General features: G+C 29.3%; 1 protein-coding gene across 1 annotated transcript in view; it reads left to right on the forward strand.

Moving 5' to 3' along the window:
* Positions 1 to 14,772, forward strand: part of LOC107446784 (uncharacterized) — a 31,240-nt gene extending 16,468 nt beyond the window's left edge. The window contains exons 10-16 of the mRNA XM_016061544.4: positions 1,631 to 1,747; positions 2,961 to 3,132; positions 5,953 to 6,130; positions 8,198 to 8,301; positions 8,435 to 8,532; positions 10,672 to 10,786; positions 11,662 to 14,772. Of these exons, the coding sequence (XP_015917030.3) occupies positions 1,631 to 1,747; positions 2,961 to 3,132; positions 5,953 to 6,130; positions 8,198 to 8,301; positions 8,435 to 8,532; positions 10,672 to 10,786; positions 11,662 to 12,518 (1,641 nt within the window). The 3' untranslated portion in view covers positions 12,519 to 14,772. The remainder of the gene's footprint in view (positions 1 to 1,630; positions 1,748 to 2,960; positions 3,133 to 5,952; positions 6,131 to 8,197; positions 8,302 to 8,434; positions 8,533 to 10,671; positions 10,787 to 11,661) is intronic.
* The last annotated feature ends 4,448 nt before the right edge of the window (positions 14,773 to 19,220 follow it).

Raw genomic sequence — 19,220 nt, forward strand, 5'->3', positions numbered from 1 at the left:
TCAGGTAAAAGTTTTGGAATCTTTTTTCTACAAATTAAGTATGAAAATTGATCAATATTTAAGCAAAGAAAGAAAAATAAAGTCATCAATATTACGGTTACAGTTGAGAAAGAATCACTGCTGAGAAAACCTATTAAAAGCATCAAGATTAGTTTGTTAGCCTGACGAAACCTAAAAGTATTTTCAATAATCACTCTTCAATTTATATCTGCTTCTTCCAAAAATTAAAGTAGTTTTGATGTTCTGAATCTCACTTCACTCAATCTCATCACTCAATAGTGATGGGTCAAATTTTAATTTTTCTTTCATTTTCTTCCCTCGCTTAACTTCATACCTGGCAAAGATTCTAAAAATATTTGAGAGTAAAGATCACAGAACACCTTGTATACTTAATGTTTAAAAATAGTTGTGCAGTATTTTTTGTAATGAAATTATTGTAATTTTATAAATAAATACAATAAAGAAAAACGCATGAAAAAATAGCATGGATTTATAACTATTTTGGATTAGTGTCCATAATTTTACTAACTGTTTGCAATTAATTGTTACATAATAAATTTTATTATAACAACATATTTATTCAAAAACCAAAAATTGTAACATCATGCTCTAAACAGTTTCAGAGAAATACACCTAGAATCGTGTATTTTTTATGGGGTGAAAGTTTTTTAACTATGAAAATCAGTAAGAAAAACCTTTCCTTGTAAATGAATTGTCTTGGTTAATGAAAAACAAAGGCAAATGAATAAATAGTCATAACTTTTAGTTATACTAAATTCTGAGCATAAGTAAGCATAATCTAACTTTCTAGCATGATCTAGTATTGTCAATTAACTCACTTTACTGTTACAATCAGTGCAACGGTAATTTTCTCTGATCTTCTGAAAATGAGTTGAAATATTTTTATAAATTTTTTAAATATATATATATATATATATATACCTATATATGATATGATACAATGAACTAATAAGTTAAAAAAATCTGTTGTCAAGTTACTGCTTGCAACTTGAAAATTTGCAGAGATTTGGGCAGAGTGGCTACTAAACAGAGAAATGTAGGAGTACAGAGAAACGTCAGGAAACCATATTAATGTGGAAAAAAGATCAAGGAAATATTAGAGAGTTTCATAAAAAAATACCCAAAAATTCATTGAAAATGAATTCATTTAAATTTAAGGATCAATATTTTTTAAAAAAAATTGGACTTGTAGTAATTTTTTTAAATTCTATAGTAAGTTTATTTATAGTTTATGTTATAGTTATTATTATATATAGTTTACAATAGTTATTATATTATAGTTTACATTATAGTAATATATGTTATGCATAAGAATAAGACATAACAGAAAAATTGATATGATTGATGTGAAAAAATTAAATTTATGACACCGATTGTTAATATAACGAAATTAATTATCGCTGTTTGAAAATATCTGAGAGAAGACAGAAATTTTTTTTATCAAAGTTCGTGGCAAACGGAACACATTTTACTGTCTGTGTTACTGAACTTACCTAATTTTCAAGACTTAACTCTCTTTTTATTTTGTTCTTTCTTATTAAATACTTAAAATGAATTATTTTTGTAAATAAATTAATGTAAAAGATTTTTGTTTTAAATACTTTTGCAGCCACCCAGTGGAGCATTCCGATTGTCGAGTGTCTCATCCCAAGATTCTGGTTTTACTTCCCAAGACACACTCTTTCCGAGGCTTCCAACTCCACCACCTGTTGAGCTCACTGATCAAGTAAATTAACATTATTTTATTTTGGATAAATTTAGCACTTCTGCATTGTAGGGCTCAGATAAATTTTTACTAAATATTGAACTAAACATTGTCAAAATGGTTAGTCACAATTTAAAATTTAATCTCTGAGTTTATATATGCTAGATAAATAAGTCAATCGTCATCATAAATGGCTTGATGGCCCAGTATGGATCTTGGCCTTCCCAAGAAGTTTTTTTCCAGGCTAACCTTTTTGCTGCCAGCGTTTTCCAGATTTTAGTTTTTGAGACTAAAAGATGTTTTTCTGAGCCATCTATCCATCTCAAATTCGGCCTGTCTCTTTTTTGTGTGCCTGCTGGTCTAGCGTTGAAAAAAAAATTAATTAATCAATATAATTTCCTTCATTGTATATCTTTTGTCGCAGATGGGACACCAATACATCGTTTCTATGTTGTTGTTTTTTCTGATGCTCTAATTACAAACAGAAGTATATTATGATATTTTTTAATTATAAAAAATAATCTAATAGTTACTCAAAAAATGTGTTAGATTATCAAAATTATATTTGTACTAAAATATATAATCCAAAAACAGTAGTTTGAAAATATTTTCTTCAGTCTTATTTAAAATTCTATCAGTAAGTGGTTTTGTAAATGAAAGACATTTCAATAATGAATAATTGTTTTCTTAGATCTAAATAACTGCAAAAAAGTGCAAATTTGAAAAAGTATTGTTTGTAAGGGAGTCGGGTTTGGAAGATTTTACCTTTAATACAGATAAAGGCAGCTGTGTTTCATGCTGTATATCACAGCCATAAACTATTAAAATGCTAAATTTTATATATTTCACTTAATTTGTCCTAAATTGATACAAAATAATAAAAAAGGATGGAAAATATGTTTGATAAAAAAATTCTGATAATAGATAAATAAATGAGATGATCTTATAGCTCTATTATTTATTTATTTTTATAATTAATAAATTATATATTAAAAAAATAAATAATAACAATAAAAAACAGAGAAATAATTACAATCATGCAATATTAACACAATTTTGCTTTTGTGTTGAAATATTTAATTAATAATTTCTGAAATAGCCTGGTAGTCTAATGTCGTTAAATAAAATGCCAAAATTTGCTTGTCAACTAGCCTTTTTGGTGGTTCTTATTACGCAGAAGTATAATTATTTTTCTCATTGATTTTTTAATTCCTTAATCTACTTTTTATTTTAGGCTAATAATTCCTTGAATTCTGATGGTTCAGCAATAAAAGATATGTCTTCCCCTTCCTTTCCTGGTGCCCCTTGCGCCATGTCTACCTGGCCAAATCTCCAAGATACTCTGCAATTCGAAAAAGCAGCTGCCTCTATTGCTAAATCTCAGCGCCCTCATACTATTTCTTCTGGTATGCTTTATCTCTTGCATGTATGACTATGGTTATGTCTACAAACCATCATAACTGTCTTTAAAAGAAAGGTCTTTTTTTTTTTTTTTTTTGAATTTTCTCCTTGAGTTGTTTCGTTCCAAATTTTAAGCATTACGGTGGAAGAGAAACTCAAAGTTTTTATGAACTCATGATAAAAAAATTTCACTCATTCTAAAATTATGAAAAATAGCAATTAATTTTATATTTTTACTTAATAGTGTCTTTAAATTATTGGTTCTTATAAACGGATTAAAAAAGGATGGGTGTAGGTGTTGATTAAGTGGAAATTTTGAATTTTGTTTTTTCTGCAGTTAGTTTTAGAGAATACTCAAAAGTAAAACTAGAATTAAAAGAGTCAAACTTTTCACTAGAGCCATGGTGGCTCAGAGGGGTAGAACGTTTGCCTTCTAATCAGGTGGACAGAGTTTGAAATCAGCGATGGTTGGTCGATACAAATTCCGCATGGGGTTTGCACCAACCACAGTGCTGCCATAAAATATCCTCTGTGGTAGACGGATCATTGGTTAGGGCCCCCTTGCCATCAAGCTAACTGGAGAAGGTTTTCCTCTTCGGTAACACAAATGTGGGTTAGTTTCACCAAAAAGTCCTCCACGAAGGCAAATTTCTCCTAATAGTTGATCAAGAGTTTCCGTGTCTTCTGGATTGGGTTCAAAATTACAAGGCTTAGGAGTTGAATATTAACATTAGTAGTCGTAAATCCAGAAATTGGGTCAGCTTTTATAAGCTCAATACGTTAATAGAATAAAACACGAAACAAAATAAAATAAAAACTTTTAAGTAATCCTCTGCCTAAAGTAGAATGTCATATTTTCAAAATTGTGGCTTCTCTTCCTTTATATTTTTGAAAATCTAAATATATCAAAACAAAAAAAATTATATTTAGAGTCTTTATGAATATAATTTTATCTAATTTTGTAGGTTAAATAATTCTCTGTACTAATTAATTCAGGCCAGCTTAATGTCTATCCCCAACAATTAAAATTGCTTAATAGTCTGTATAAATCAAATTAGAATTTATTCAGTGTGAATAATTACTTTTTTCGTGTGTGTGGTGTTTATTTATACAAATTGCTTTAATCAACATATGAAATTTTCCTATTTTGATAAATTATGAAATTAAGTTTTATTTTGAACTGTAAAGATATTTTGAATTCCTGAAGCTTGTTAAGCACTATTATTTATACTTAATACATACAACCATATTCATTAAAAATACAGTTATATTACAGTTGCATATAGTTGTCGTTCAGAGTATTTAATAGGACAATTTATTTTATTTACTATGTGGTAAAAAATGTTCTGAAGAATGGATAAAAAAATTTTAAATTTTTACTGTTGAATTCTTTTATGCTTTTCTCTATTACCAATTATTGTATTAAATATTTCAGAATGTTTTCATTCATTTGTAAAGTTTTTATTTTTTTAATGTATATACAGTAAAATCCTGAATTAGCAAATTCCTAGGGACCAAAGCAATCGCTACACAATAACAAAAATTCATTATACTGATATTACGCATTTCAACATTAACTAAAACTATTTTGTTACATTGGAATTTTCTGCATAAAGAAGTAATTTAATATGGCATTTAATTACAGTTTTGATCTATTTGCACTCTACATGTAGAAAATATCAAGTCAATATTTTAAAAGCTCAGGAAAACAATTAAATTAATATGAACAATGGATTTATTATCACTTAAGGTCTGGTTTCTTAGGACAAGCGCCTTATCTGGGCGTCAGCGGAAAGTTGACGTAGAGCTGACGCCAAAAAAATACTTTTTTGTTAGCTCAGCTTGAGCAGTCGGTCCAACGCAGACATTATTTCTCATTGCGCATGCGTTAATAACGTAAACAAATATTTGTTTTGAATTTGTATTAATTTTGTTTTTGTCGACCAGTGTTTTAGAGAACAAATAATGACTTTGTTCAAGAAAAAACACATTATAGTTGAGCTAAATGAAGAGTGCTATGTTTAATGAAGAAGCTATGTTTAATGTCGAAATCAAAATCTTGGCTGATTTCAATGTGCTGTTGGATGTTGTCCGCCATTGTTTCTGTGGTTAACGTCACGTTGTAATCCAACTGCAGTTGAGTTGGACGGCAATTGTAGTTCAAGATGAGCGTTCGATGACGTATACTATCAAGCTCACAAATGGACCAATCAGAGGTTAGCGCTGATTTCCAGCTGACGGCGTCCTGTCCTAAGAAACCAGGCCTTTACCTATCAGAAATTATGGAATCTGTAATTTTTTTCTGTATAAATGATATAGTACCAGTAGAAATTACAAGAAATTACAAACTTCTCCAAATTATGCTCATTTTCAGATAAATGAACTGGAAATCGTTCTTTTAGAAAGCCGCATGTAAATTTATTTCTTCAAACATATTTAGTCTTTTCAGGATGGTCCCTTCCGAGTGATTCGTTGTTTTTAACATGCCCCTTTCATATCTGAAATTTCAATTTTGAAGATGAAAAAATATTTGAATTCTGAGATCATTGAAGAATGGAGAAGTGTTTTGATCGTGAGAGAAAATCAGAATTGTTGCTTATTTTTACATTTGTTAAATTAGATTATGAATTTCGTAATATCAGTATTTTTTATTTATTGTTTCTATGGGGATTTGGAAAATATTACTTAAATTGAAATTTTTGCTAAAACGAGATTTGACTGTAATTGAAAAATGAGTATTAATCTTATTTTGTTTTGAATTTCACATGATTTGTTCGAATACTTTGTATTTATACATACATAAGTAATTTTACCCTGTCTTGCAGCATACGAGAGGCACAATCGACCAGCAATAACATCCCATACTTTTCGACCTCTTCAGAATGATAGTGATGGTCCAATGGAGATACCATCCCCAGATTATTTGCCTGAAGATATTGCAGACGACTGCAGTGAAGAGGCCACCCCTACTCACAAAATATACCCTCCCCCTTTACCTCTGAGGTAAGGCAGACATATAATGTTTAATAAACATCATAATGTTTTTAACATCATATAACCCATCATTTCATCAACCAATTATTGATAATGATTGATTTTTAAAATTTTTTATTTAAAATATGTAATCTGATTCGTCAAATTTTAAAAGATGTTTGCGATTCGTTTTTGATTCAACTTATCTTTAGGTACCCAAACTAAAAAGTAAAATGTCGGTTTTAATCAAATACCACTAAATTACCACTTGAAATTTTCTAATTTGATTCTTTAGACACTTATGAATAACAGTTTCAAAGATTTTTTTCTTCAATACTAACAAAATTCATGTAATAAATGTAATAGCCAGTATAATAAATAATTATGAGTACCAATGACATTGAGCTATCTTTATATTTAAATGGATAACTAATCAGACCGAGGTAAATTAATAAAAAATAAATTCATGCAGAGGTCTTTTTCTGAACTGGGGCTTTATTGCCAACTTTACGGTATCTGATTCCAATTATAACGATGTTCTCATGACATCATTATTCCTTGAATGTCAGTTTGGTATATTATGAAAATAAATTCATGCAAAGGTCTTCTTCTGAACTGGGGCTTTATTGCCAGCTTTACGGTATCTGATTCCGGTCATAACGATGCTCTCATGACAATGGCATATTATGAACTCTTGATTCTGTTATGATAGAAATTCAAGGCAGAGTATCTACACTTCTCATTCTGACAGGTTAAACGTAGACAAAATCTATTCTGCAAAACGTTTATTTTAGAAGTAAACATGACATTATTTTTGATAATTCAGTTAGCTATTGATGGAGAGCATGATGGAAACACGATGAAGAAGAGGATTGATCGGCCTCAATGGTTAAAAGTCTTCAATTATCCTGACATTGAATTTAAAAACCAATTTCTTATGAGCAAAAGCATTTGGAATGAGCTTATTGCAAAACTTCGTCAGTGTCGGAGCCACTGACATTACACGGAAATGAAACAATGTGTTGTTGTCAGGTTATTATATATGAATTATTCTAAATGGTTAAAGCTCACTGCAAACCTCACTTTTGTTTGAATCGTACAGAATTTTGATTTAGGATTTCGAGATTCTCGAGTTTAAAAAAAATGTACTTTACGAAATCGACTATCCAATGAAAGTCAGTTTCCAATCAGAATTGCTTCACAACAGCACTGGTTCGGTTAGTTGGTATTAAGCCCTTTGGACATACATGAGAACCCTGAGGCAGCAACATGGTGACAATGTCGCAGAAGGTTACAGAGTTTTTGCAGAAAGATTTTTTATTTGGGAAAAGGAAAAACTTTAGTTTTCCTTTCTGCATAATTTTTCGAAAATGTTTTTTTTCTGCAGCATTTTTTTTCAAAGTTTTCTTTCTTGCACACCAGACGGGGAAGAAAATTGCGATTTTTCAGTTCTTATTTGTGATTTTTTTAAAAATCGTTAATGATTGGCTTCAGCTAGAATTTCAAATTAATAATATAAAATAAAAAATTCAAAAATCACGAAAGTTTAAAAGGTAGTTCGCTCTGGAAGTGATGTTCTTTCTTTCATTTTCTTTCCCTTTAAACAACACCATGTTTTATATACACTTATTTGAGTATCTCTTTCTTAAAGAGTTCTATTCGCGTGATTTCGCAGTCGATTTTTATTTTGGGGAGTTACAGCACAGATTTTAAAATTTTTAATTTATTATGGTTTAATTTATTTACGATTTTTAATTTGTGTAATGATTAACAAATTTTAAAAGTGGAAATAATTAGTGCATTTTTCCGCCTACAAAATGCGAGAATATCGTCTATAATATTAGAATGAAAGAAATATTATTTTTACAACTAAAAATTTTGATGTAATTTTATGCTATACTATTATGCACAACGTTTCTGTTACTTTTAATTAGTATTTGATGTAATTAAAAGTATATTAAAGCAAAATATTAGTGCTAGGGAAGTTTGTCGCAGAAAGCCCAAAAAAATTCTGCCACAGGGAATGAGAGCTGAGTATCAAATATTATTAATTATATCACTATATCAATAACAGAACATTTAATTATCGTACTCTAGGGCAGAAGAAATGGATATGTCTGCACCCAAAATTCCCCCAAAGCCAAGAATTATTACCCAGCACCACAGACGAAGTGATGTCCCCACCTCACTTTGTTCTCCAAGTATGTTTCTCAATTATTCTATATCATCTGCATATTGTTTATTTATTTATTGCTCTTTGTTGATGTCTATGCCTCTTTATTTGTTATACATTGTTTGTTTGGCTCCAACAATATATTTTTTGTTTTGTTTTAGGAGATAATCCTATTTATGTAAACACTGGTGATATCTCTAGTGCCTCAAATAAATCTGTTACCCCTACTGATGCCAATGTTTCAGATGAATCTGTCAAAGTAAGGGAGAATATCTGTCATTTATTTACTGTTTTTTGACAAATTTTTTTTTATTAGAGTTTCATTTTCGCTTTATGATAATAATATTACCTATTTATTTACTGACTTTAAAAATACATTCAGTTATTAAATGTACAACCATTCAAATTTGTAATTAATGTGCAAGGTATTCTTTTTTTTTTCTACTTGTCTTCTACTGTCTAATTATATTCAGTTTTTAAATATGCAATTTCTAATTTATATCTCGAATATTGTTCCAATTTTTTACTAAGGTTAATAAAATAAGTATTATTTCATGCATTTATTTGAAGACTTGAAAGAGATATGTTTCTAAATTTATTCAAATATGTACTAAATAACCACAGTATAGTTTTATTTCTTTCTTTTATTTTACCTATTTTAAAAATATATTCAACTATTGATTATCCATTATTAAAACTAAGAATTAATACAATTAAATTTTATTTTTCTACTTAACCTCTTAAATGCATAATATTTTAACTATTTCTTTGCAGACTTAAGAATTACATTCAACTTTTGAATATGCATTGCTGAAATTTGTATATATAATCGTTGAATATATTGTTAAATTTTTTTCATTTCATGTATTGTGATTTTCGCCTTATTTTTCTTTTGAAAATAAAGAAAGACGAAATTTTTCTTTTCTTATAATTTTTAATTGGCACTGAATTGTCGATTGAAACTATATGAGGTAAAAATTTAAAGTTTTACTGTTATTTTTTAACTGTTGCTTTTTAATTGTGATAAAGTAAATTATACTGAAATACTTGTTTTTGTTTTGTTTGTTTCGTCATGAAGAAAAAAACGTTATTGAATGTCTGAAAATAAAGTTTAAAAAAAAGATGAATCAATGCATATTATTAGCCTTAAGGAATGAAGCTAAAATGAGACATCATTACTTTAATTGCACTGAAAGTGTATCTGTTACAACAATGTCCTTGGTTTATAGTTTATTGTTTTAACCATTAGAACATTGACACAGTCTCTAATATTTTAAGTGATAACTCAGGAGAAAAGATGACACATTATCTTCTGTTCTTAAAATGCATTAAACTATATCTTCCTTACTTAGTTAGTTTATAATTAAGGCTGTGTTAAATTTATTCACAATTTTTATGCCTTAAAATACACTTTTATCCCTATTGAATAAAACTTTACATGCTTTAGAATCACTGACTTGTGTTATCATTTAAGTTACACAGCATTGGTACAAAAAGGTTTTCAAGTCAAATTAAAAAAGACTCAAGTAAAGTAAAGGAATCAATATGTATTAATTTTAACTGGTTTTTTTTATATTTTGAGAATGTTTTTTAAGGAATGTAAATGGTGTGCTTTTTTTCTTATAAAATGAACCTAGACACTATTTGTTGAGTTGGAAAAAAAGACAATTTCTTTAATATTCCTTATATTAATTCCATTATTTTGAGTTCCTCATTTTTTTTTCTCCTTTCCTTTCTTTTATCTCTTATCTTTATTGGATTAAATTTTTTTTTTGTTCTGAATATGCTAATTTTTTGCTTTTGTATTTCAATTAAATGTTTGTTTTCGACATATTTAAAGACAAAAATAATAGAAGCATAGCTATGTTAATTGTAGAAACAGAATATCCTGGGCAGCAAATTTAAAATTGTCAAAATGTTAGCACGATTTAAAGGATTATAAGCATACAAAAGGATTATAATTATTAGTATCCTTATGAAAATTTCACTGATTACAGTAATCAGTATCTCTTTGAAATTTGGGGCATTTTTGATAAGACAGCAATCATATAAATATTTATTTTATTCAAAAATTAGGTACCTAATTAACAAGTATTTTGATCACTATGCAAATAATATTTGCATCTTGATTTTAAACAAAATTCTTGTTAACATCAAAAATAAGAAATGAAAGTTTTTAAAATTGATTGAGTTTTCTCTAAGTATAGTTTACCTCCATTTTTAATACCTTTAGCAATGCTATTTTAATATCTGCTAGATGAGTGCATAAAATTTCCTATGGCAGCTGCACAGTTAAAAAAAATATTGTGCTCATAAAATTAAAGGTTTAGGCTATTTTGTGCATCTGTATAATTATGTTTCTTATTTATATTGTGTACTTATTATTTCTTTAAATTAGGAGTCCTTCCAAAAAAGTTTAGCAGCTACACTTGCGCAAAGTGCCATTCAGCAGAAACTTGTGAGAAAAGAAACAGCCACTTTACCTGTTGATCATTCAAAAGATATGAGATCAAGTAACGTTTTTCTTACTCTTTCTTGTTATTTCCTGCTTTCAGTTTGTATCCTTATAACATGTAATCGTTTTATTGTTCTAAAAAAATGACTGGTTTGCAAAGAAACAATCCATGATAAGGTAGATAGGTATTTATTTACGTCGCACTAGAGCTGCAAAATTGTCTTTTGGCGATGGTCTGGGAAACTTCCCTGAGGATGATCCGAAGACATGCCATCCTGATTTTGATTCTCTGCAGGGGGGGGGGGGGTTTGATTCTCTGCAGGGGGGGGGGGCTCCCCTGCTTTAATAGCCTTACAACCTGCACGAGAAGTTGAGCATTTTGCAGTAGAACAGTTTAGCAAGGACTGATACCACTCATCCTCAGTTACTACACAGGCTGATCAATGGGGTCACCAACCTGTTTACTGACCGCAGCTAGTGACGCTTGACTTTGGTGTTTTACTAGGAACCATATGTTTATGATCAGTCCACTGCGGGACTTATAATAAAAAAGAAACAATTTTGATGAATCAATATGTAAGAGCATTGAAAACTAAGTATCAAATTAAAAACAAATTAAATATTCATATATTTGGTATATGAGAAACGAGGAACAAGTATAAATATTCTGATTTCCTCTGCTACGGTTTTCCTATACTTTATTTTTTATAACAAAGGATGATATAAAATATATTTTGCTTAAGGACGCTTTTATTAATGCACATTATTCATGCATGTCAAATATTCTTTACATCTCTCATATAAATGTGTAATATAGGAAGTTTTCATTTCTTATTTATTTAATTTTGTATTTTACAATTAATGCTTATTCATATCAATAATTTTTTTCTTTCGAAATATTAGTTTCTTTTATACTAAATATTATATTTTTAGATGCACAAACTCCCTCAACACCCAATGAAGAAGGTGCATGTGGGGGGCATGCCCCACCGCCACCAGTAAGACGTTCCTCTGCTACAAAACAAGCTCCCCTCGTTCCACCTCATAGAACAGCCAAAGGTGCAGAATGTTCTGCTACATCATGGAATGTGTTTAATGACTCGATTGACGGATCAGATGCTCACGCACAGCTAATGCGAGCACTCAATGCTCGCTTAGATGCATTGCAACGGGAGGAGGAGATGGTGGTACCAGATCGTCTTCCGCCACCACCGCCTCCTCTAGAGGAAGTTGAGCCCGAAGTTCCCCCACGTATAAACCAGCGATCAGCCCCCACTAAGAAACTTCCACGTACTCCTGATAAAAATACTCTTTTGTCTGACTTAGAATTGAAATTCAGCAAGGTGGAACGAAGAGAGCGTAAAACAGAATCATCTAAGTTCCATACTGCTCCGAGACCTCTGGAGACAAAAGCTCAGCGGCGTGTCTCTCAACCTACTTTTAGTGAGTTGGTAGATCAATTTCCTAGGCAAAGGAACTCCATTGAAGAGGTGCCCCAGAAGAAACTCCCCCCAACCCCTGATAGAAGGAGTTCTCTGGATTTGGAATATGCAGGTCTCCACCAAAATATTCTATTTGAGACGAAAAAAGCGAGTGTAGGAGGGCGAAATGAAGCTGCCTGTAGAGTGCAGAAATGGTTGGCTGGCCGTGGTTCAGTTGATGTCTCGCGTTGCAGAGCTGATTTGCTCGGTGAAATTCGAGAAGGTGTCAATCTCCGGAAAGCTAACAGCGATGACCGCTCTGCGCCTATTCTACGCCATCCTAGGATGAAACTTCCAAAGCCTGTGTAGGATAATAACAATATATGCCCATTCATGGTTACAAGTGCATGCTCAATGAAAATTAGCTTCTAAACTAGAACCTGTAGACTAGTTAATGCTATTCTTATCATTATAAAAATTTTGTGGTTGCTCTCTTGTAGTGCAGCATCTTCAACAGGAGTGTCTGATTGCTCTCTTGTAGTGCATCGATTTGAACAAGTGTGTCTGATTGCTCTCTTGTAGCGCATCATTTTGAACAAGCTCATTTGTTCTCTTGTAGTGCATTGTTTTTGAACAAGAGTGCCAATTTGTTCTCTTGTAGTGCATTAAAGTGTTTTCATGGAGATTGTTCTCTCTGGTAATGCATCATTTTTACCAAGAATGCCCATTTTGACTGTTAAGTATTAAGGAGTAACATTAAAAGACTTAAAAGTTATTAGTGAGCTTCATAACTAAAAATGTATTCTCTCAATCCAGAATAGAATTTAATCCTCACTCTTGTTTGAACCATTTTTTTCCCTTCTAGTTTTGCTTTAAGAAACTCTTCATGTACTAATAGATTGTCACTTATTATAATATTTGATGTTTTATATGTGTTACAACTTTTCTGATTTCTGTGTAATATTTATTATTCATATTATAACTAAATCATTATTCATATGGCAGTTGTGAGTATAAGTGCAATATCTACCCATCATTACTATTGAATAAGCATAAAAATGTAAACATACTTCAAAAGGAAATGTATCACTATGAAATCTTGTTTTTATATGAAAATTAGGCGATTCATTTTTCTACGGAAATGTGTGTGGTTAATCGTATGATAATGTTTCATATTATTCAAGTGCAATAAGCTAATCATATATTTACTCATAAAAACAAAAATATATGCAATATATTGATAATTGTTAAATTTTAATGGTTATGTATTTTAATTAAAGCTTATGTCAATTTATTTACTACACTTTTTAACTAGTAGTTGGTTGATGTTTCATTGAATTTAAAATAATAATGTTTTTTATTTATGTTAGGTTATAATATTTTTTGTTCTTATAAAAAATTGCTCACAATATAAGCTTTTAATTGGAATTTTTATCAAAGCATCTGAAAGGTAATCACAACCTCATTAATTTTCTTAGCATTTTAAAATTTATAGAAAACTTTCTAATAGTATTTAATCAGAAATGTTGCGTATGGCAATCTTTACATTGCCTGAAGCCTCTTTTAATTTATGAAAATTCTGCTGATACAAAAAACATACAAATATATATTGAGTTTTTTTCTTCTTTAAAACTATTGATATGAGTGACTAAACTTAATGTAAAAAAATCAGAAACATTCCTAAATTTTGTACTAACTAACTTTTACATCAAAATGTAAGACATTTTATTATGTTTATGTCTCTACATTAAAAAAATGACTTGTTTTTGAAATTGTATTTTTTTTAATTACGTATTTTATATATTGTTTTAATCTTTTATATTTAAATTTATTAGTTGAGAATCACAAGCAAGTAATTTCTAGGAATTCTAAATTCATTCATATAATATATTTTTGGTATTTTTTATCTTCCTTTATAAAGTATATGAAATCATGAGAGATTTTTTTTTATACTTTAAAATTATTAATTGATAGAAAATTTTTTTAGTCAGTGTGAGATTCTAAATTTGTTCATGTGATATAATTTTTATCTTTTACAAAATCTGAAAAGATTCCCTGTGTATTTGCAATACTTTACCTGAAATTATTTATTGTTTTGCTAAATATATATTTATCTGTGTGTATTAAACCCCTGGTTGTATTACAACAAGGAATTCCTGAGTGTATACTGTGGTACTGTGATATTTAACAAAGTACCAATGATTTCTTTTTTTAAACAATCAGTATCCTTTACTAAGTACAAAAGTTGTTACTGTTTCCTAACTTTTGTGATTTCATAATTATTGGGATGGTATTTTAAGTGGGTATTGTCATGAAACAAGTTTTGTTTAGAAGTTAATATTAAAATTCAAAATTATTGTAGATTTGCTCAGAATAGCAAGCTTGCCTAACATACTCTATACATGTGTGGAAATTTATTTTATTTGTTTACTTTACATTTTTACACAGAAACATTTTTCTAAAACAGAAGCTGTTTGAGTTTTTAAATAATAATTGTATTAACTATAATTTTTTGTATTTCTTTCTTGATTATTTTGATATTCCTCCAGATTTGAAATATATATTATATTTATATCAAACATCATGTACTTCAAATAAATGTAAACCTTGGGCTTTTTAAAAAGAAAAATAATCTGATTTTATTTGAGATGTTCTTATTTAAAGAATTCCGACATCTTGTAACAATATTTTTATTTGAAGAAGAGTATTTTAAATGCATTGCTTGTTAGTTTTAAATTCCCAGATTTTTTAAAATCTTTTTCTGTTGATTTGTTTCTCCAAAATGTAATTCCCTAGTATAGAATTAATTTCGGAACTTGTGTCAATATTTATAAAATATGGTTTTCCAATACAAAGAAAAAGCAGCTGACTTTTCTCCACTCTATAGCCTTATTAAATAAGAAATGTAATTTTGTAATACTTTTATTTTAGGGGGGTCAAATTTTGATAACATTCTTTAAAATGTATGTGTAAAAATTTTTTATGTAGATATGTAAATTGTAGATAATATTGGTGAATTAGTGTGGACTCTTTACTGTAGTTATGGATCGAAGTAGCCTTCAATTATGAAAAAATTGGGCTTCTTTGTTGGCCCATCTCTAAAATGCACACATTTCGATGACAATACTAATTTAATTCAGTTAGTATCATCGAATAAATAGTTTTTTGTATTTGTAAACAAAATAATATTTTTATAATTCTCAAACTCAGAAAGCGTTTTACTTAATATGACCTTTTAACTAAGCTGGAAATTTCTGTATGTGTATTAAATACTTTTTCTCTTTAAAAAAATTGTTATTTTGTTGTTAAAATACAAGTTGATATTTTTTTTTATTCTATTTTCACTTTTCAGATATTTATATTATTTTTGTAAATATTGTATGGATTTTCTTTCTCTTTTCCTTTTTCTTCTTTTTCCTTTTGAAAATGTTTTTTTTTCCTCCTTTACCCTTTTGAAAATGTTTTTTTTTCCTCCTTTTTGTGAGAAAAACTGGTTTTCTAAGCAGGGAAAAATGTAGCTCAAAAAATTAGTTTTTAATGTGTTGAAGCATAAGCAAGTTAATGCCACATTTTGTTTTAAAAATATATGATACAATCGTTTTTTTTAATTTAAATTCAACCAAAGGAATTATGAAATAGAAATTCTCTTTCTTCAAACCACTGCCATATCTTTAAACTTATCTTATATATATATATATATATATATATATATATATATATATATATATATATATATATATATATATATATATATATATATATATATATATATATATATATATATATATATATATATATATATATATATATTATTTGAATACTGTAGAAGTATTTGAGACAATTACAAGAAAAATATTTGCTTAATAGATAAATATTTCACCATCACAGAAAGATTTTAAATATTATTTACAATAACTGCTCATTTGATACATTTTTCCTTACTTTCATACCCCATGTATATTTTCAACATGACAAAAAGTTTCTGAAGTAAGTGTGGGTAAAGTTGAAATTTTATGTTAGCATATTATAACTTTGATGTTCAATTCCTTTTAATCAAATTGCAAAGTTTTAAATGGGTCTGGTGTTCAAAGCAATAAAAAGTACAAGAAAAGCAGAATTCCTCAGATCCAGCATGCTTTATATATACGTGCCTATTTCATAAGCTAGGATAATTTTAATATCTGTCATGGTGTTTTCATTATGTCTTGGTTTACTATGATAATGATAGCTATATTCTCTATTTGTTATTAATATTTATTTTTAAAAGCCCAAATTTTTTTTTGTTTTAGACCAAAAAAATATTATGGTGTGTCAAAAGAAGAAAAAAAACATTAATTGAACTTTTTTGTATATTAAATTGGTAAGTTCAAATGTATCAAAGTTAGGTTTCTGTCATATAAATAAAAAAATTAGTTGATTATTTAATTTATTTTAATAAAATGTGAGAAAAGGTATTCTTGAAATTTTTTTTTTGTTCGTTAAATTAAAGATAAATGTTTTTATTAAGGAAATAGTTTTTTAATATTATGTATGTTACCTGTATTGGATGCTTATCCTGGTTGGCAGGGTGCTGGACTCGCGTTTGTGAGAGCGGGAGTTCGAATCCAGCCAGCCGAAAACTCCCTGTGTAGTAAATGGTGACTGATGCACGTTATATCTGTTGGGTCACAAAGTCCTCCATGCCCCTATAACAAATTATACCTACCGAGGTACTAAATGGGAAATTGATCATTACTGATTCAGGTCAAAATTGCGATCTGTGGATGAATGAATAGGTGTGCCCTATAAACGGGTGTGACGTATGGGTGTGGCAGAAGTTGAATTCTTGCCCGTAGATGACGCCACTTGAAAACAAGAATAATCACACACCCTCTACCTTGGTGGTCGACGACAACAACAACAACATAGGATGCTTAAAATCGAGTTGTAAAGTATAAAATATTTAATATTTCACACAATGCTGAGACTCTTTCTATAGAATAACTTATGAAAAACCTATACTTCTACAAAATGATTTTCAAATCTTTATAGTAATTCTCACATTTCATATTCTTTATAGTAATTCTCTTTCACCTAAAAAGGCCGGACATTTTTTAAAATGCCACCATTTACTACATTGTCGGTAACAGAGCTGACTTTAAATTTTCTTTGTTTCTAACCATATAATAAAATAATTTTGTAATAAAATTAAGTATTAAGCACATGAAATTTATTTAGAAACATTTTACCTGTTTTGTTGTTTATGGTCACTTACTTTTCACTAACTCCAAGTATTAAATAAAGTATTTGTTATAAAAATTATACTGCTGACAATACTGTTTAATTTAATATTTATACAGGTTTGTTTGTATATAATGAATTTTAAGGGACTTTTTATTCATGTTGGTGTATGAAAGTTCGAGTGTGAATGGCCTATTGAAGCACAACGAGTACAAAAGGTTTTTAAAGAGTCTTCAGTTTATTTTATATTTGTAAACAGCATTTAAATTTAATGAACAATCGATATTTTGTTAAAATAATAATTTTTATTTTTACACCTCGTTTCAATTTGTCTGTATAAAATAAAAATCAGATCCATATATTGCAACTTATTACCATATGCGGAAATTACTTCACTAAAAACTCTTTTGCAATTTTGATTGTGTGTGTATGCTGTGTAGATGTTCTTATTTAGAAATTACAATAAATAGAATTTTATTGTTTGTTTTGGGATTTTTATTTATTTATTTATTTTTTCTTCCCTATGCAAAGTGCCGGAATTGTAGCTCATTTTGCGTTGCCTGGTGAGTACCTAGTGACCAAATACGGAGGCGAGCAACATTACCCACGCCACACTGCCACAAATACCCGTTCATAAAGTGTTCACATCCCTGTATATCAGAGGACAACACACAGAGAGAAAAACCCATGCCCTGAGCAGGATTTGAACTCACCACAACATTGGCTTCGCAGTTAGGCACGCTAACCGCTCAGCCACCCGGCCTGCTTTGCTTTAATCTTAAAAGGATTTTTTTTATCGCTAAAAGTTACTCGAAGTTTTACTTATCCTTCCAGAAGCCTTATGTCAATATTCTGCAATAAAATTTGTTAATTACAAATGTTGTGTGGCTATTGTCAAATGTAAACAACTCTCGCTAGTTAGATGCCATTTCTTAAAATATACGTATGATTTTGTTTTGAAAACAAAAGTTGCCCTAATTATTTAAACATCATGTTATGTATCTTACATTATGAAATTAAAATTAACAGAAATTGAAATTTTCATCTTATTTTGGACATAAAACTGTTCTGCTTGGACGTGGGCAAGTTCTGCTCTTAACATAATTTTTTCCGTTGCGATTCTAATTGTTCTGCGACATACGGCGCAGTTTGGGGCACTTTCAGCTTTACAAATTAGGAGTTCTAATTTTTTTTAAAAATTCTTTTAAAGGTTAAGAGTGTATTCATAACTTTTTTCGCCAGGGAAAATTTAAAAAACAACTACAATCTTGGTGTCTTAAACTCGTGGCAAAGCTGTCTCCTCGAAAAAAAATTACATAGCTTTATTATTCAAATTTATTCTATTTGATAAACTTTACACAATCGATACTATTTGACTGAGTTTCAAAACAGACATGTATTTACTATACTTACTGCAAAACTCAACCCAAGATAACTAAACATTTGTCTAATAAACTATTTATCCCTTGTAGTTATTGGAAAGTGATTACTACGGTTGTCTGCAATGCAGTACACTTGTTCCTTATCGAGATTTGTTGTAATCGTCGTCTAACAATCGAATGTTTAGTTCCATCATAATAAACATAAAAGATGTTTTGAATATCGAAAAGCCCACAGAAGATTTAAATTTAACACAAGTGCAAAAGTCGTACCAAAACTAAAACTATTTTTTGAATAGTTTCAAACGTAACTCTAATTCTGAGTATGGTTGTGTCGAACATAAATGAGTGTTACCTCGCTTTGGATGTTTGATGAATTTGGCTGGGTCTGGGTACTCAGTACAGAGTAGTGAAAATCTTTTGCAGGGTTTGGATACTTACAGGGTAATGAAATTTTGGTCGGGTACCGGGT

Source organism: Parasteatoda tepidariorum, chromosome 6 (assembly GCF_982258835.1).
Source record: "Parasteatoda tepidariorum strain Cologne lab strain chromosome 6, Ptep-v5.0, whole genome shotgun sequence".
NCBI lineage: Eukaryota > Metazoa > Arthropoda > Arachnida > Araneae > Theridiidae > Parasteatoda > Parasteatoda tepidariorum.